This window comes from Equus przewalskii, chromosome 1 (assembly GCF_037783145.1).
Source record: "Equus przewalskii isolate Varuska chromosome 1, EquPr2, whole genome shotgun sequence".
NCBI classification, from domain to species: Eukaryota; Metazoa; Chordata; class Mammalia; order Perissodactyla; family Equidae; genus Equus; species Equus przewalskii.
Window position 1 is genome coordinate 93,429,995 of NC_091831.1, and position 19,600 is coordinate 93,449,594.

The 19,600-nt window shown below is 41.5% G+C and overlaps 2 protein-coding genes across 10 annotated transcripts in view; one reads left to right on the forward strand and one right to left on the reverse strand.

Annotated features, from left to right (window-relative positions):
* The window catches only part of RCCD1 (RCC1 domain containing 1), a 50,772-nt gene that overhangs the window by 16,129 nt on the left and 15,043 nt on the right, over nucleotides 1-19,600 (forward strand). For 4 of the 6 annotated variants that reach the window (XM_070571460.1, XM_070571451.1, XM_070571429.1 and 1 more), the window contains exon 8: nucleotides 7,949-8,011. In XM_070571460.1, coding sequence (XP_070427561.1) covers nucleotides 7,949-8,011 — 63 coding nt within the window. Of the gene's footprint in view, nucleotides 1-4,629; nucleotides 4,948-7,929; nucleotides 8,932-19,600 lie in introns of those variants that run through there. The other 2 variants (XR_011525685.1, XM_070571437.1) reach the window with 2 other exon arrangements.
* The window catches only part of PRC1 (protein regulator of cytokinesis 1), a 29,174-nt gene continuing 17,695 nt past the window's right edge, over nucleotides 8,122-19,600 (reverse strand). Inside the window, exons 7-15 of one of the 4 annotated variants that reach the window (XM_070571361.1) lie at nucleotides 19,194-19,341; nucleotides 18,248-18,384; nucleotides 15,928-16,023; nucleotides 14,681-14,827; nucleotides 14,357-14,467; nucleotides 11,871-11,981; nucleotides 11,190-11,289; nucleotides 10,748-10,789; nucleotides 8,122-9,172 (exon numbers count right to left, since the gene is read on the reverse strand). In XM_070571361.1, coding sequence (XP_070427462.1) covers nucleotides 10,770-10,789; nucleotides 11,190-11,289; nucleotides 11,871-11,981; nucleotides 14,357-14,467; nucleotides 14,681-14,827; nucleotides 15,928-16,023; nucleotides 18,248-18,384; nucleotides 19,194-19,341 — 870 coding nt within the window. In that variant the 3' untranslated portion in view covers nucleotides 8,122-9,172; nucleotides 10,748-10,769. Of the gene's footprint in view, nucleotides 9,173-10,747; nucleotides 10,790-11,112; nucleotides 11,290-11,870; nucleotides 11,982-14,356; nucleotides 14,468-14,680; nucleotides 14,828-15,927; nucleotides 16,024-18,247; nucleotides 18,385-19,193; nucleotides 19,342-19,600 lie in introns of all 4 variants that reach the window. The other 3 variants (XM_070571333.1, XM_070571352.1, XM_070571342.1) reach the window with 3 other exon arrangements.

Consider the following 19,600-nt stretch of genomic DNA (forward strand, 5'->3'; position numbering starts at 1 on the left):
CTCGGCCACAGGGCCAGCCCCCCAATTTTTTTTTATTTTAGTAAAATATACTTTACAGTTACCATCTTAAGCATTTTTAACTGTACGGTTCGGTGCTATTAAGTAGGTACACACTGTTGCATAATCATCATTACCATCCATCTCCAGGACTTTTCATTCTTTACTGAAATTCTATACACATTAAACATTAACTCCTCGTATTTCCCACCCCCAGCAACCACCATTCTACCTTCTAATTTTTATCTTTTTTCAAATGGCTAGCCAGTATTCCCACCCTCAGTGATTGGAGATACCACCGTTATCACATGTGTAAGTTCCGTATGTGTTTGGGTCTACTTCTGGACCTTCTCACCTACTGGCTGTACACACTGTGTTAGGTAGGGAAGCTTTATAGTATGTTTTATCCTGATAGGGCTTGTCCCCCTCCCCCTTCTGTAGCCCAGTTGTTTCTTACTAAGTTTTGGGAGTTGTTATATATTTTAAATACAAGTCCTTTATCAAATATGTGATTTGCAAATATTTTCTCCCAGTTGGTAGTTTGTCTTTTCATTCTCTTTATGGTATCTTTTGCAGAGCAAGTTTTAAAACTCGTTAAAGTTCAATTTACCAATTTTTTTCTTTTATGGATCATGCTTTTGATGTCTTAACTAAGAACTCTTTGCCTAACCTAATGCCACTGAGTATTTTTTATGTTTTCTTCTAAAAGCTGTCTAGTTTTACATTTAGATCTTTGATCTATTTTGAATTAAGTTTTGCATGAGGAGTGAGACATAGGCCAAAGTACTTTTCCTTTTGCACTTGAATATCCAATTATTCCAACACCATTTGTTGAAAATAACTACCCTGTCTTGCCTTTGCACCGTTATCAGAAACCAAGTGACCATTCTTGTGTAGGTCTTCTTGGACTCGCTAATCTGTTCATTGATCTGTTTCCATCTTTCCACAGAGAAATACCACACTGTCGTGATTGCTATAGCTCTACAGCCAGTCTCAAAATTGGTAGGCCGAGTCCTCCAAGTTGGTTCTTTTAAAAATTGTTTGGCTATTCTAGTTTGAGTTTCCAAATGAGTTTTACCGTAAATTAATCTTGATCTATAAAAGAAAATCTCTTCCTGGTATTTGGATTGGAATTGCATTACATCTATGGATCATTTGGGGGAAGAACTGACATTTTAGTATGTTGAGTTTTCCAATCCAAGAACACAGTATGTCTGTATATTTAGATCTTTCTTTCATCAGTATTTTGTAGCTTTCAGCATATAGATACTATACGTGTTTTGTTTGATTTATACCTAGGATTTCATTGTTTTGGAGTTATTGTAAATGTTACTGTTTTACAAATTTTAGTTTTCACTTATTGATTGCTAGTATGTAAAAATAAGGATGATTTTGTATGTTAACCTTATATTCGATGACCTCGCTAAACTATTAGTTGGAGCTTTTTTGTAGGTTCCTTGGCGTCTACTGTCACGTTGTCTGTACATAAAGACAGTTTAGTTTCTTCTTTCCAGTCTGCGTGTCGTTTCTCTTTCTTCTTGTCTTCCGCTCTGGTTAGGAATTCCAGAACAATGCTCAATAGAAGTGGTGAGAGAGGACCTCCTTGCCTTGTTTGTGGCCCTTCTCTGTTGTGGATGATGTTACCTCTAAGTTTGCTTTGGTAGATGGCCTCTGTCAGGTTAAGGAAATTCCCTTTTGTTCCTAGTTTTCTAGAAGTTTTTATCATGCGATGTTGAATTTTGTCAAATGCTTTCTCTGCATCAGTTGATATGATTGTGTGGTTTTTCTCCTTTGGTTTGTTAATATGGTGGATTAGACTGATTTTTTTAAATTATATTTAATTCACATACCATAAAATTCATCCTTTTAAAGTACATAATTCAGTGGCTTTTAGTAAATTCACAATGTTGTGCAACCATCACCATGATCTAATTTCAGAATATTTTCATAACCCCAAGAAGAAACCCTGTACCAGTTAGTAGTCACTATTTATTTACCCCCAACTCCTGGCAGCCACTAATCTGCTTTCTATTTCTATGGATGTGCCTATTCTGGACGTCTCATAAATGGAGTCATACCACATGTGGCCTTTTGTGTCTGGGCTCTTTTACTTAGTGTGTTTTCAAGACTCATCCATGTTGTGGCATGTAATATTAGTACTTCAGCCCTTTTTTGGCTGCATAACATTCTACTGTATGGATATGATACCTCATTTTGGTTATCCATTTGTCAACTGACGGACACTTGAGTTATTTCCACATTTTGGTTATTATGACTAATATTGTAAACATGCATGTACGTATTTTTGTGTGAACATGTTTTCAATTGGGTATTAATACCTAGCAGTAGAACTGCTGGGTCCTATGGTAATTTAACTTTTTGAGGAAATGCCAGGCCGTTTTCCAAAACAACTGCAACATCTCACATTCCCACCAGCCATGTAGCCTTGATGGCCAGGAGAAACCCCACTTCGTCATCTTATATTGTTATATATTTTTGGATTTAATTTGCTAATATTTTGTTAAGGATTTTTGTGTCTATGTTCATGAAGGATATTAGTCTATAGTTTTCTTCTTTTGTGTTTCTGTGGTTTTGGTATCAGGGTCATTTTGGCCTCAGAGTTGAAAAGTGCTCCAACTACTGTCTTCTGAAAGAAATTGTATAGAATCGGTGTTATTTTTTAAATGTTTAGTACAATCCACCAGTAACACCATCTAGGCCTGGAGATTTCATTTTCAGAAGGTTTGCAATGATGGATTCAATTTCTTTGATTGCTATAGGACTATTCAGATGATTTCTTTTTGTGTGAGTTTTGGTAATTTGTGTCTTTCAAGGAATTTGCCCATTTCATTTGTCAAGTTTCTGTGCATAGAGTTGGTAGTTTTCACTCATTATCCTTTTCAAGTTGGTGGAGTCTATGGTGATATCCCTTCTTTCACTCCTGATATTATTAATCAGTTTTCTTTTTTTCTCTTTGTCTGGCTGGAGATTTACTGATTTATTTTTCTTTTAAGTAGTTTTTGGTTTCATTACTTCCCTCTATATTGTTTTGTCTTTTCAATTTCATTGCTTTCTGCTCTTAGTTTACTTCCTGTCTTGTCAGGTTATTTTGCTTGTCTTTTTGCAATGTGGAAGCTTAGATTGTTGAGGTGAGACTTTTTTTTTTTTTTTTAAAGATTTTATTTTTTCCCCTTTTCTCCCCAAAGCCCCCCGGTACATAGTTGTATATTCTTTGTTGTGGATCCTTCTAGTTGTGGCATGTGGGACGCTGCCTCAGCATGGTTTGATGAGCAGTGTCATGTCTGCGCCCAGGATTCGAACCAACGAAACACTGGGCCGCCCGCAGCGGAGTGCGCGAACTTAACTGCTTGGCCACGGGGCCAGCCCCGAGGTGAGACTTTTTTTAATATAAGCATTTACTATTATAAATTTTCCTCTAACCATTGCTTTAGCTGCATCTCTCAAATTTTGATATTTTTATTGTCATTCATTCAGTTCAAAATATCTTCTACTTTCCCTTGAGACTTCCTCTTTGACTTATGTGCTATTTAGAAGTGTTATGTAATTTCCAAGTATTTGGGTATCTATCTTCTGAGAGCTTTTGTTATTATATATATATCATGGTCAGAGAACATAGTTTGATCACTTCTGAGTTTTGTTTTGTTGAGGAAGATTGTTGCTGAGCTAACATCGGTGCCAATCTTCCTCTGTTTTGTATGTGGGACTCCACCACAGCATGGCTTGATGAGTGGTGCCTAGGTCTGTGCCTGGGATCCAAACCTGTGAACCCTGGGCCACCAAAGTGAAGCATGTGAAGTTAACCACTACACCACTGGGCTGGCCCCTGATCATTTCAATTTTTAAAGAATTTAAGGTTTGTTTTATGACCCAGAATATGGTCTGTTTAGGTGACTATTCCATGTGCACTTGCAAAGAACGTGTATTCTGCTGTCACTGGATGGATTGTTCTACAACTAGGTCCAGCTGATTAATGATGGGATTACATTGATTATTTTTTGCCTAGTTGTTCTATCAGTTACTGAGAGAGAGTGAAGTCTCCAACCCTAATTGTGGATTTGTCCATTTCTCCTTTCAGTTCTGTTTTTAGGTGCATAAACATTTAGAATTGGGACATCACTGAAAATGGTGTAGGGAACTCCAGGACACTGTGTCTCCACAAAAGCACCCACAGTAGTCCCCCTTATCCACGAGGGATATGTTCCAGGACCCCCAGTGGATGCCAGAAACTGGGGCTAGTACTGAACCCTAGATAGTTAGTTGTCCCTTGGTATCTGCAGGGGGTTGGTTCCAGGACCACCCCCCCCCCCCCCGCCCCCAACCAGATACCAAAATCTGCAGATGCTCAAGTGCCTTAGCCCTCTGTATCCATGGGTTCCACATCCACAGGTACAAAGGGCCAACTATATATACTATGTTTTTTCCTATACATACATACCTACAATAAAGTTAAGTTTACAAATCAGGGACAGTAAGAGTAACAATAACTAATAATAAAATAGAACAATTATAACACTATACCATAATAAAAGTTACCATAGATGTTAGCAGCCTCAGTATATGATTTTTTTCCTTTCCTAATTAAGTCGAGAACTTTCACCTTTTCACTTAAAGGACAGACTTCTCTGGCGTATCCAAATTACCAGCATCACTACTCTAGTGCTTTGGGGCCATTATTAAGGGTTACTTGAACACAAGCACTGGGATACTGCGACAGTCAACCTGATAACAGATGGCTACTAAGTGACTAATGGAAGCGTAGCATATACAGCTGGATGAAAGGATGCCTCACCTCCCGGGCAGGACAGAGTGAGATTTCATCACACTACTCAGGACAGCATGCAATTTAAAGCTTATGAATTGCTTCCCATCTAATATTTTTGGAACACAGCTGACCATGGATAACTGAAACCGTGGAAAGTGAAATCGCAGGTAAGGGGGGACTACTGTAAGGAGCTGGCAAAAACTCAGAATCAACTTTTGTAGAACTCTAGAAATCTAGTCAAAAAGTTACAACCACCAGGGGAAGTCTTGGTGAAGAAAGCAGCTGCTGCTTAGCGGTAAGAATGCCATGGTATTTTAAATGGCCCGCCTACCATCTCCTACACTCCATACTGGCGGGGGGGTGCTATGAAGATGAGAGCTCACATTTCTGGTGCAGGTCACTAGTACTAGAGGGAGGAATATGGTCCTTAAAGACCTGTGGTTGTGGGTTTCAATGTATCTGGCAGCTCCCTGAAGGATCATCACAAGAGCTGGCCTTTGTTTCTCCAGACTCAGTGTTCCCAGGGCTGGGCAGCTTTTGCCGAAAGTATTTAAAGGCACAAGTACTGGCTGCAGCAGCCTGGGCAAGGGACTACAGCTGAGACAAGCAACAGACATACAGAGAACCCGGGAAGAAAGAGGTTGGGAAAGGAGATAGATATGTAGGAGGAGAGGCGTTTTAAAGCTCCCACAATATACTGGGGAATTGAGAATGCATAACACATGCCCAGGGCTGGATATATGCTCAGAAGTGCCTGAGTAAACACTAAGCTTCACTTTTGGCTAGCCTTCAGGCTCCACAGGAGCAAGAAGTGAAGACTAAGGCAGAGTTGTAAAGAGCCTGGCTGAGCCCTGATGGCGTGCTCCAACACAGAGCCAATCTGTAAACATCTGAGTATTTTTTTCTTTTTCATTTTTCTGTTAATAAGTGAGTTTAGCAAGGTTGCAAGATACATGAGCAATATACAAAAATCAATTGTATTTCTATATGCAGGCAACAAACAATTGGAAATTATAATTTAAAAATACCGTTTATGATAGCATCAGGAAATATGAAATACTTAGGGATAAATCTGATAAAGATGTGAAAGATCTGTACACAGGACCTATAAAACCTTGCTAAGAAAAACCTAAATAAATAGTGATATGCCTTGTCTGTGGGTTTGTCATGTTAGATCTCCCCAAATTAATCTACAGATCCAATGTAATCCCAATGAAAATCCTTGAAGATTTTTCTCTAGAAATTGAAAAGCTGGTTCTAAAATTCATATGAAAATGGAAAGAATCTAGAACAGCCAAAATAACTTTTAAAAGTACCAAGTTGAAAACTAATACCACTTGATTTCAAGAATTAGTATAAATCTACAGTAATCAAGACAGTGTAGTATTGGCATTAGGACAAATGCATCAAGGGAACAGAAACACATCTACGGATGACTGATTTTTGACAAAGGTGCAAAGGCAAGGCAGTGGCGATAGGACACCCTTTCCAACTAATGGTGCTGGACACCTGGACGGCTGTGTGCAAAAAGAATGGGCTTAAAGCCATACCTGGAACCATACAGAGACAGATACACACAGAGCCACAGTGCATCACAGGCATAAACGTAGAACCTAAAACTTAAAACTGTAAACTTCTAGGAGAAAACCTTTACCAATTTGGATTAGGTAAAGATTTTCTTAGAAAAATTTCTTAGAATTTTCTTTTTCTTAGAAAAGCATGATTCAAAGAACAAATGGACATTATCAAAAGTAGACCTCTGCTCTTCAAACACACTGTTAAAAGAATGAGAGGAAAAACCACGGACTAGATCTTTCCAAAACATGTCTGATAAAAGGACTTGTATGCAGAATAGAGAGCTCTCAAAAACAGTAAGAACACAACCTAATTTTTAAAATGGGAAAAACAGTGAATAGGTGCTTCACCAAAGGAGAAGGATGGCAAATAAGCATGTGAAAAGATGTTCAACATGAACAGTCATTAGAGAAGTGCAAAATAAAACCACGAGATACCACTTCAAATTTCCTAAAACGGCTAAAATTGTACAGACTGACCATACCAAGTGTTGGAGATGGAGAAACTGGAACTTTCATACATTACTGATGCAAACGTAAAATAGTCCAACCACTTTGCAGAACAGTTTAGCAGTTTTTTAAAAAGTTAAACATACACTTACCATACGTATGATCTAGCCATTGCACTCCTAGGTATTTATTCAAAAGAAAAAGAAAATATATATCCATACAAAGACTTGTACTTGAATGTTCATAGCAGCTCTATTTTTTTTTTTTTTTTTTTTTTTTTGCTGAGGAAGATTAGCCTTGGGCTAACATCTGTGCCAATCTTCCTCTGCTTTATATGTGGGCTGTTGCTGCCACAGCATGGCCGACAAGTGGTATAGGTCTGTGCCCAGGATCCAAACCTACAAAGCCATGCTGCCGAAGCAGTGTGCGCCAAACTTAACCACTAAGCCACAGGGCCGGCCCAGCAGCTGTATTTTTAATAGCCAAAAACTGGAAATAACCCAAATGTGAATATACATAATTGAATAAACTGTAGTATATCCATACCATGGAATACAACTCAACAAAAAAAAGAAATAACTAAGGATACAAGCAACAATGCAGATGAATCTCAAAATGATGAAATAGTCAAAGAGCCGGACCCAAAACTAATACCTATTATATGATAAAACTAGAAAATGCAAACTCCTCTATAGTGACAGAAAGCAGATCAGTGGGGGGTGGGGGTGGGGCAGGGAGGGAAGACTTATAAAGGAGCAGGAGGAAACTTTTAGGGGTGATGGATGTTAAGTAACTTGACTGTGGTGATGGTTTCACAGATGTATATACTATGTCAAAATGTATCAAAGTATACACTTTAAATATGTGTTTTTTTAATAATAAAAATAAAGGTTATTAAGAAGCCAGGCAAGCCTTACCCTATAGAAGTTAGTCCTGTTAATGATAAAGAGTAGTGAAACCAGAGGTTTCCTAACACTGCCTCAGCCTCTTTATACATCAGGAATTAGGTTTTTTATTTCTCACAAAAAACTTCTCTCAGAATATAAGATGTTCTTAAATGAAGAAATGCACAAAAGAATATAAAAATCACACTCCCGACTGAAAATTTCTTATATGTTCTCTTAGCCTTTTCTGTTTTCCGCAGACCAAACCAACCAAAAAGTGATTTGGGAAAAAAACCAAACACCACAATATATCTTTCTGAAATGTAAGTATACACATTTTAATTTATTCTTAAGAATATATTTATATTTTAAAAACAGGACCTGTATACGTATGACTAAACAGCATGGCTGACAAAGATCAAGTCCACACTGGTAAGCTTTTGAGAACCATTTAATGTGCTGACAGAAGTAGTGGCGCAGACAGGATAATAAATAGTGCTTTGGGGAGAGCAGTAGTGATCGACAGGATAGGTCAAGAAGGAGCCTCATCGTGGACGCCACAGCAGGAACAACTCCCCAGTACTGACATGTGCAAAATTCCAGATCTCCACGACAGAAATGGCCCAACCCATCCAAACAGTGTCCCAACTTGGCTGGCAACTGCAGGGGACAGATGAACTCAGGCATAACGGGCACAGGGATGGGGGACGGGATCCAGAGAAAAACTGAAAAACTCGAGTTCAGACAAGCATGTGTGTTCACATACACATGCCCCCACCAAGGGCATTGCACTATATAACAGAACTGTACACAGTTTAACAAAGGAGCTCCCAGCCGCCCCATCACCTCTTTGGCTGTCTCAGCTTCTGACATGCAGACATCCTCATCAGGTGGAAGGCTGTCGTGTGGTAGGGACAGGCCTTTAGGTGAGAGCAAAGCTATCATAGCTATAGCATTAACTGAATATCTCTAAACAAAAAAGATATTAATTGCTAATTATAAGTGTACAAGCCAAAATTACTTCATGTCCCATACCCCAAGGATGGGCATAGTCAATCATTTTCCTACACAATGGTGAAATAAAACAAGCCCTTGATCGTGCTTTAGCAAGAGGAATTATGGGGCAGAAAAAGAAATTAGATTCAATATGCTAAAATTTGCACTTAATGCTATGAACTAAGTTTTAATGTGTTTGTTGAATCAAAAATAAAACCAAGTCTCTAAGGACCCACTAAGCCTATTATGGAGTTTCATCTGTAACACTCATTTACTTCTGTAAGTTAGGCCCACGGTAATGGAACCTCTCGAGGCTTTCAAGGACACCTAAATTTAAGAAAAATGAAAACCACCCCTCTCTAATTAGGTCCAGTCTTGGCACAGGAAGCCACAGCTGGCTGACTGATCAGGGCTTCTCAGGACTGGATGTTGGTTGAATTGAGGATTCGAGAAGTAGCATCAGATTTGGAAGCCTTTGAGAGTTCTCGCTGTTGAGAAATAAATAACATCAGTGGCAGTACTGCCCCTCTCATGCACGCCCCACCCTTGTAAGCATGGGTGAGTGTCAGCATGAGGTCCCTGAGGGCTGCTTCCCTGAGACAGAGGTCCCTAGCCCAGCACAAGCTGTGTTAGGAACAAAAGGTGAGGGACTCTGACCATTCTTAGTCACGGATTAAGCGTGTGCACATATGCCCTTGACCGTTTCCTCAGCCGGTCCATCCTGTTAAACCCTCACAGACAAGCAATCCCTTATACTTCACAAAATACTCTGTTGTCAAGCTAGGTGGGCAACAAGCTTTGGTCTTCTGAGCCCTTTCTAAAACAATGGGCCAGACCATATATCTACCAATCCCTGGGGCTGAGGGCCTTGTAACCTGCTGGTGATTTGATCTCATGCTGGAGCACATGGTATAGAAGCAGAAGATAAAGCATGAATGACCTTTGAGAAAGACCGATGTTAGTAGCGGTTAGTCTACTGGCTTTCGTGCTGCCTGGTGGCGTCTACCAGTCATAGCAACCAAAACCAGATGAACCTGTCTAGGCCTAGCCAGAGGCAAGCAGGTACATTTAAGCCCCAAGTGGATGAAATGGGGCTTGGCTGAGCAAGTGAAAAAGAGGAAGCTGGACCCTCTGTCCAGCAGTCAGCTCGCCAGAGTGTCACACACCCACTTCTATAGGTAGAAGCACATCAGTCCTGTAATTTGAGAAAAGTGCCAGCATGTGAAGCTAGCTTCAATGCTCAAAATGAGCTATCACCATGGGCAACTGTCCCATTCTCCATCACTGCAGCAACAGGAGAGCTGTTGCCCTAGGCTTTACTCAGTATCCCCGCAAGGGTAAGGAGCAGCTTACCTCTCAACAGAAAGATACGAGGGAAGAGGGAACACACATTGTTAAGTAAAGGGCACTGCAGTTAAGTGTTAGTAAATATGGACTAGGTTACTAGGAGCTGAAGAACATTCTGGAATTTCTTTCTTCCAGTGTCTCTCATATGCTTTTGCAGCTCAATGTGGTAGAAATAGGCAAAGGCAAGGAAATGAGTGATGGCTAGCTCAGAGTAGACGGAAAGTTGGTGATTAGCCCCGAGGGGTTAGTAAGGCATATACTCCAGGAAATAATCAGCACACAGGTCAAGGACCTCATAGGCAGCACACAGCTGGGGCTCCCCTCCCCACGTGATGGACCTCTGTTCTTTCCAGCACATTGGAGGCCTCTGATGTCACAATTGGGGAGGGTGAAGGTTTTCTGTTATGAAATAACATGATAAAAAAGCTTTGCCTGACTTTAGGTGGGGCTGAGAATCCAATTCAAGTCTGAACAAATTTTCCTGTTAATCAGCAGGTTAGTCAGTCTGTTGGAACTTAAGCCAGATATTTATTATTTTTGAAGTCTGTATTAGGATTTTCTGCTTCCTTTGTAAAAAAAAAAAAAAAAAAGGGTCTGTGATAGTACAGCTGAGATTATTGGTTAGTGTAGCCCTGTGCCCAGATGGAAATGAAGCCAGCAGATGACAGATCAGTTTGGAAAAGGGACATGGGACATGCAGGGGTTGCCATACAGACCTGAAGCCCAACAGTGGAGCTGTCAGAGAGGGATGGATCCTTCTAAGAACAAAGAATTAAGACAATTACCAAGAACTCCACCAAGAGAGCACAGGGCAGCTGATCAGCAGGGTCACCTCCTGCAGCCAGGGAATGGTATTTCTTAAGCAGAAGGATCCAAGGTAAATGTCTAGTTGCTGCTGCCTTCTGTCCTATATACTCCCCTTAAACCACCCCCACCCCACGCCATGGTCAAGGCAGGAAAGGGATTCTCAGCCTCCAAAGAACCGGCCTAACTAAAAAGCTGGGTGCCCTGGGGAAGATACCCACTCTGCCCCAACTGTGTGCTCCCCAGAGACTGGTAGATATTAGAAAAGGTGAATTACCGCAAACTCAGAATAGGTGCTGGCAACAGAATTAATGCTGAAGTTGCGCTGGAGAGGGGCCGAGTTGGGGTACCCACCACTCAGGATGCTGCCATTGAGCTCCAGGTTCTCCTTGTTGGCTCCATGCCTACTGGCATGGGGTGTTTTTTTTCCTGAACAGCTGGAAGTGACAACTGGCTGCAGAGAAAGGAAAGACAGATCAATGTATCATCCTTATAATGACTACAACACACACACATAAATGCAGATTGTCAAAGGCTGATACCATCTTTATATTATTCATGTGTCTGGAATCCTGTACTTCTGGTTTAAAGAAATACAAATTCTAAACGATCTGCAGAACACCTGTCTTGAGCACAGTCTGTAAAATACTTGAAAGACTGGACGCGTTTTAGCACATACTCCCCACCATATGCGAGAGTACCGGACTGTGTCTAGTGATCCAGTGTCACTGGGCTGGAACCCACATGCAGGGACTCCGCTCAGCAGCAACTGAAGACTAGACTTTAAACTGAGCCTAGGGGCACCATCACCTGCTCTTGAGTGTCCCAGTTACACCCCGTGCTTCCCTGATGCTGGTGGGGCTCAAAAGGACCATTCTTTTTCTGATTTAGTTTTTTGACAGATTTGCTAGCTTACATCTGTCATCTCAGCATCTCAATGATAACTGAATCTTAGAAACTGGAACAGATAGGTGGGGCCCCTGGGTAAACAGGCTGGGACAGTGCTGGGGATGTGTTTGTACAGAGCACACTAACCTTGCTGCCAGAAGGTGGAAGTCGAGACACAGGAGAGCGGTAGATCGTCCCCCCAAAGATGGGCCGCATGCTACTATTGGCCGTAGCATTGGACATGGTGGTAGTGTTCAGCTAAGGAGAAGAATAGAGATTACTGATGTGAGTTACATGCTCAGCAACCCATCCCTACACTACAGAAAAATGAGTATGGGAAGCAGTCTAAGAAAGATGGGTTTCCATGGGGAATCGCTTTGAGGAAATCTGTGAAAAGTGTTCACAGCCTATTTATATCTAGCAGACAGAACTATAAAGTGGCACAACCATTTTGTTTTTCAAAGTTCAACACTTAGCATATGACCCAGCCATATCACTCTTAGGTATTTACCCAAGAGAAATGAAAGCACATATCCATACAAAGACTTACACATAAATATTTATAGCAGCTTTATCTGTAATAACCAAAAAACTAGAAACAAGCCAAATATCCATCAACAGGCAAATGGATAAGCAAACTGTGGTGCAGTCACGCATTGGAACACTGTTCAGCAAGAAAAAGTGGTGACCTATTGATACATGCAGCAACAGGGATGAATCTCAAAAACAATTATGCTAAAGGACAGAAGCCAGACAAAAAAGGACATGTAATAGAGCCAGCCCTGGTGGCCTAGTGCTTAAAGTTCCGTGCTCTCCACCTTGGTGGCCCACGATCGTTTGCTAGTCATGGAACCACCCCACCTTGCTGTCGATTGCCATGCTGTGGCAGCAGCTCACACAGAAGAACTAGAGGGACATATAACTAGGATATACAACCATGCACTGGGGCTTTGGGGAGAAGGAAAAAAAAATCTTAAAAAAAAAAAATATGTAACATATGATTCTATTTATGTAAAATGTTAGAAAATGCAAACTAATAAATAGTGACAGAGTGAATTTGTGATTGCCAGGGGCTGAGGGGGAAGGAGGAGAGGAGGGGGAGGCGGAAGGGAACACAGGCATGAGGAAATTTCAGGTGTGACGGATATGTGATCATTGCCTTGATTGAGGTGACAGTTTCATGGTGTATACATATGTCAGAAGTTATTAAATGTTGTGTCAATTTTAATAAAGCTGTAAAATTTTTTTAGTTAACTCTAGGTGGATTAAAAACCTTAAAATGGAATAGCAAAACTATTAAAATCGAAGAGACAAACTAGGAAATAACAATGTAGAAAAATATTTGTATGGCTTCAGGTCATGGGTAGCTTACTTACAAGGTACAAGAAGTACAAATCATAAAGAAAACAGACTAAAAACATTTTTATTATATTAAAATTAAGAACTTTCTGTTCACCAGCAAGACACCATAAAGAGTAAAGAGACAAGCTACACAAGACACACACAAGTACTGCCAATGAGCATGGCAAAAGGTTCAACTTCATTAGTAATTAGGGAAATAAAAACCAAAATCATGAGACATTACTTGATACCCATCAAATAGACAAAAATTTAAAAGTCAAGATTTTCATCACGTGTTGGCAGGGACTGGAGCCACCTCGACACCAAGGTACTACCACTGGGAGCATGGATGGGTACAACCCCTTTGCATCACTGATGGGAGGGTTAGTGCTGCCAGGACTTGAGAAGTGTGTGGATACAGCCCTCTTGAGAGCAAGGGCTGGGTCACTTATCTCTGTATTCTCAGCATCCAGCACAGACGTTCTCAAACTTTTAATTAAAACACACCTTTCTAGAATTGAATTTTAGTGTTTTTAAAAGTTTATTTTCATAATAAAAAATTATGTGTTAAACTACCTAATATCAAACAATATGGAACTAGTTTAATAAAGGTGTGTCAAGAGGATAGAATATACAGCTAATAACGAGCATACATTTGAAGAAAGTTTGATGCTATAAAAAAAATCACAACCAATACCAAAAAGGCAGAAATCAAAATTATATAATATGATCTCTATTTTGTAAAAACACATTATTTTTAAAAACCTTTTTAAAAAGCAAGAAAAATACTCTCAGTGGTTCTCTTAGATGATTTTTTTAAACATTTCATATGTTACAAAATATGAGTTGAAGAGGGAAAAAGGAAATGATGCTCCACTTCCTTTATCAAAGAAAAAGTTAAAAAAGGAGAAACTCCCGATTTCCTGTTCTGGAGATTCAGGAGTATTAAGTATTCTACTTACAAAACATGAAAGTCTTCTTTCACATAGTACCATGGTCACTTGTCGGAATTCTGAAGGTTTATCATTGCAGAATGTTGGCAGGTACTGGCCCCCCTAAGTTTAATCTGAGGACTCAACAACTGGACACATCAAAGCTGGCCATGCCTGACAGTCACTGTCCAGTCTTCTCAGGATTAAACTGCACTCCTCCATTCACTCTCTCATGTGGACTCGGCCTGGGAGGCCAGGATAGCCCTTCCCCATCTCTGCAGGACAGAAGGCAAGAGACGGCCCAGAGCCCTGTCCTCAGCAATCCCTCGTCAGTAGTGGTCCACAAAGCCTCACACTTACCTTGCGCACTTTGCCTGGCGTGTTGGGTGCCAGGCCTCGCCGCTTGTTGGGTGTTCGAGGAGCACTGCCATACAGCATCTCTGTCTCTGTCTGCTTCTTGTTCTTTAGTTGCTGTGTGAAAATCAGAAGCAATAGTGATAAATCCCAATAAGAGAACAGGTCTGAGATGGGAACAAAAGCAAGGCCAGAAATCTGGTGCCAAGTCTCTGCAACCAGAGCTAAAAAGAGCTGTGGTGGGCTACTGCTTCCCCAGCCCAGATCCCTGGCAGATGCTGGGCTGCTCACATTATTATCTTCTCCTCTTCGCAAATTGTGTTCACTTACTCTTTCCTGCTTGGCTCGCTCTTTCTCTAGTCGATGCATCTCCCACTGTTCTGTCACATACTCCATGAATTTCTGCCCATTCACCACAAACGCTTTTGAATGCTCCTGTTCCCACATGTCGATCCGTGCCTTCAACTCCTCTTCCAGCTGAGCCCAGACACAAGGACACGTTAATTACTTCAAATCTTTGGTATGAAGCCCAAATGATTCTCCCAAAGAATGGCTCCTTCCTCCCAAGAGCATCATTAGCCTAACTTCAGGTAGCTGGACCCATGGAGGTACAGGTCAGAGTGGCCAGAGATCAAAGCCTAGGTATGGTTCTTTCACAGTACACATGAAGGTGGGAAAAGGCAAGAACCCAGACTCTGCCCACTAAGGTTCTGGGGCCTAAAGCTGGAGGCGGCACTGGGGAAGATGGGTGACATGAAACAGGCAGTGGACATTAGAAGCAGCACTACCTGGGTTCCAACCTGGAAGCTACCTCTCACTGGCTATGAAAAGGGGGCAAGGCACTTAAGTTCTCAGTGCCTCAGTTTTCTCATCTGTAAAAATGGAAATAATACCAACCTCACAAGGACGTTATAACGATTAAATGAATAAATGGAAAGCACTTTGAAATAGTACGTGGCACTTAATTTAATAAATGCTGTTATTACCAAAATAGAGAATAGGAATGAAGCCCACAGCACTTTAAAAAGCTTGCCTTGGGTTACAGGCTGAACTGTGTGCCCCAAGTCATATGTTGAAGTCCTAGCCCCAGTACCTCAGAAAGTGGTCCTTTATTTGAACACAGAAGTAATTAAGTTAAAATGAAGTCATTAGGGTGGGTCCTAATTCACATGACTACTGGTGGCCTTATAAGAGAAAATTTGGACCCAGACACACAGAGAAGGAAGACCATGTGAAGACACAGGGAAGAGATAACTACCTCCAAGCCAAGGAGAGAGGCCTCGGAAGAATGCCTCCTTGCCAACCTTGATCTCAGCCTTCCAGCCTCCAGAACTGTGAGAAAGTAAATTTCTGTGGTTTAAGCCACCCAGTCTGTGGTGCTTGGTCATGGCAGCCCTGGAAAGCTAATGAACCTTCATATTCAGTTGCTTATACTAGGAAGGCCTAGTATAAGCTTCCTATCTTTGCCTAAGCTTTGGAAGAGAAGAGTTTTGTGGCAAAATGAGTCAAAGCTGCAAATATACAAAAAGTGAAGTATTTTGGAGCCAAGCACCAAGAACTCTTAGCAACAATATTACCTTAGGGAGTGTTTTTTGGAGCTTCGCTCGTTGCTTTTCTTCTTTTAAAAGATTTCCTCCACGATTCGTAAATCGACTTGGATCTGAAGCTTTTCTCTGTGAAAAATACATTTTTTTTTTTTTTTGAGGAAGATTAGCCCTGAGCTAACTACTGCCAGTCCTCCTCTTTTTGCTGAGGAAGCCTGGCCCTGAGCTAACATCCATGCCCATCTTCCTCTGCTTTATTTGTGTGACGCCTATCACAGCATGGCTTGCCAAGCAGTGCCATGTCTGCATCCAGGATCCGAACTGGCGAACCTGGGGCCACCGAAGCGGAATGCGCGCACTTAACCACTGCGCCACTGGCCCGCCCCTGAAAAATACATTTTAATTAGCATAAACCCCTAGACAGAACAATTACTTCTGCTATGATGCCTTGCTCTCATCAACTGATAAATATTATTAAGTAGACTTTCCAGGAGTCTTGCATCCCATCCACTCTCAGCAGTGAGAAATGGTGGAGTTCTGAAGCGGGGGAGCGGAGGGTGAGCACTCCCGGGAATAGGCAAGATCATCCACTGGCGTGCAGGAAAACTGCTGTTTCCTTTTCAGTCTAAAAAGTCTAAGACAGGCTTCCCTATTTAATGTACAGTGTCGCTGGTCCCTTCCTTGGTTTGGCTGTCAAAAGGAAATGAGGTACGCAGAGGGACAAGAGGGGGTTCTACACTCGGAGGGCTTGGTGGTGGCACCCCTACTTGCCCCCTTACTTCTGGCATATTGAGACAACGCAGCTTAAATTAAGGGGTTTGCCCAGTTAAGTTTATGAAATTAACCCTCAAAATGGACAAGTAAAAAATGTAAAGTGGTAGGTTTCTTATTCTTCTTTTGTTTCTATTCTATCATATATACAGTATATCAGAACATGAGTATATAACTTGTAAATATAAATTAGGTCTCTACACTCAAAAATAGGGTCAGATAATCAGAAAAGTTTAGAAACAATCTTGACAATTTGAGGGCCAAGCTTGTAAAGAAATTCTATTTCCCTTCCAGACTGCTTGTTTGGTGACTGCTTATAAATGCTCACTAAAGGGGATGGTAGTTTCTTTTTTCTTAAATACTGGCATGTCTACAAAGGTTCCTTATTTGGCTCTTTATTGACATTTACTACTCCTGCTTCTTGCTTTCAACCAAAGTAAAGAGTCACTGAAGACTAGGACACCTGTTCTTAAACAGCTATAAGATTTCAGACAATTCTCTCCACTTTTGAGTCCTAGTGTCCTGCCTGTAAACTTGTGGGAGTTGAACTCAGGATTCTAAGAAGGCCCCTTTGAGCTCTAACAGAGAATGAGTCTCCTTGAATTGTGTGCCCTACGTGCCTCATTTGCTTCATTCTAGTCCCAGCCCTGAGCTCTAAAATGCCTTGGGAACCAGTATATGCAAAGTCTGTCAGAAGAAAAGGAATTCAGAGTAAAAACATGTGCCCCCAGGGCCGGCCCAGTGGCCTAGTGGTTAAGTTTGTGCGCTCTGCTTCGGCGGCCCAGCGTTTTGCTGGTTTGGATCCTGGGTGCGGACATGGCACTGCTCATCAGGCCATGCTGATGCAGTGTCCCACATGCCACAACTGGAAGGACCCACAACTATGTACCGAGGGGCTTTGGGGAGAAAAAGGAAAAATAAAATCTTAAAAAAAAAAAAAAATAGTACCCCAATACCCAGACAATGTTCTATGAAAATAGCCAAAGTTGGAATGGTAGAGAATGTTAGTTGTGTGCCCCAACACCCATTCTTTCTCCTTTCTTAGTAACAGAACCCACATTTACCTGTGGCAGCAATTCTCCCAGCCTCACCAGCAGCTGGTGTGCATGTAAGCAGAGGTGCTGTGAGGAGAGCCTGGGAGGAGCCCTTAGTGGGGCTGGAGGGGCCACGCCTTCTGTGTTCTTTCCTCTACCACGCTGCCTGAAGTGCTAAGGTGGGAGCTTGGGAGCCACCCTGGCCCTGAGGATAAGGCCCACCCATTAGTGGGAGGGGAGGCATGAGAGGGAGAAGCCTGGGCCCCTACTGACTGTGGAACTGCCATACCTGCCCTGCACTGCTTACCTCTGGACTTTATGTAAGAAACTTCTACTTTATTTAAGCCATTAATTTTGGGTTTTTCTCTTATATGTTCCTGCATACAAGCTTAACAAATACAGATAAGTTAGCAGTAATTCAGAGATTTAATACCAATATGGTATTAGAAACTGGTAAGGAGCAAAGGAAACTGGACTCGGACCCTAACCAGGGCATGGTTTCTGAACACTTTATTGTACTCTAAGGAAAACAAAAACTAGGACACTACCTCAAACTCTAAGAAGAGCTTCCAGCTTTCTTCCCATTTCTGGACACCTTCAAAGAGTTCTTTGTGAACCTCATAGTAGTTTCTTAACCGCACAATCTCGGCATCATGGAGTTGGAGCAGATTTTCTGTGTAGTCCTCTGCAAGATATAGGCCCAGTAATTTTAAAAAATTCTTCTAGTGTTTAGTATCCCAATTTACTAATCCTTTGTCCCCCTAAGATGGAAATATTTTTCTTCCTTATAGTAAAAATGGTACAATAAATAAGTCTATGTTATGGATAGTAAAAGCCAGGTTTGTCACGATCAGCCTGGGAGTACTAGGGACTAAAGGACTGGAGTGTGGACTAAAATGATTCAGATTCTCAAACCTCTGTCATCTCTTGCCTTGTCTTAGTTTCTTTCATATTGTCCCTTTCTACCCTGCCCAGTAGAGGGTTAGGTCACAGATAATGTCCAAAAACACTTGTTGAATTTAGTAAAGACAGCCTTACATTTATATTCAGTTCAGGTCAGACCAGAATTCCACTGGGCGCTGGGCTCCAACTCTGTGGGCTCAAATGTGGGCTCTGCCATTGACCTGCTTGCTGTGTGCCTCTGGGCTAAGTTGCTCAACATTTATGTGCCTTAGTGTCCTCATCTGTTGATATGAGGATTAAGTGAGATCCTATTGTTAAGGGTTTGACACCGCATCTGGCATAGAGTAAGCACCTGGTAAACTTAAGCTTCACAAGTACAGGTTACAGTGATATACTACTTCAGAAATCAAGAGAGCCCTTGTTTCCTAATAGCATGTGCAAATGGTTCTTTGTACAGGAATGGCAGTTTATGCTGAATGGCTTGAAAAGGTGGCTATATCTGTTCAGCAGAGGAAATACTTCCTGGTGAATGTATGCACTTGTAAAAGACAAGTGAGCAGGCCAGCTGAAGACCACCGCTTCTATACTAACCAGAATAGTAAGGGGCAAAAGCGTTTCTCTGCTCCTGGCTGTAAAAACACTGGTCCCAGTATTGAGCCAGCTCCACTCGAATGGCCTCAATCACTTTCTTCATGTTTTGCATCTTGAGTTCTTCCAACCGATCCACTTCTAATTGCAGCTGAAACAAAGAGACCTGTTAAAGGTGCCTGTCATGCTTTTATATTCATGGAGATTTGCAAAAGTTTCCCCCTCACCTTTTTTTTTGTGCTGGGAAAGATTCGCCCTCAACTAACATCTGTTGCCAGAGGAACATCAGTTCCTCTCTCTCTCTTTTTTTTTCCTCCCCAAAGCCCCAGTACACAGTTGTATATTCTAGTTGTAAGTCCTTCTAGTTCTTCTATGTGAATCGCTGCTACAGCATGGCTACTGACAGACAG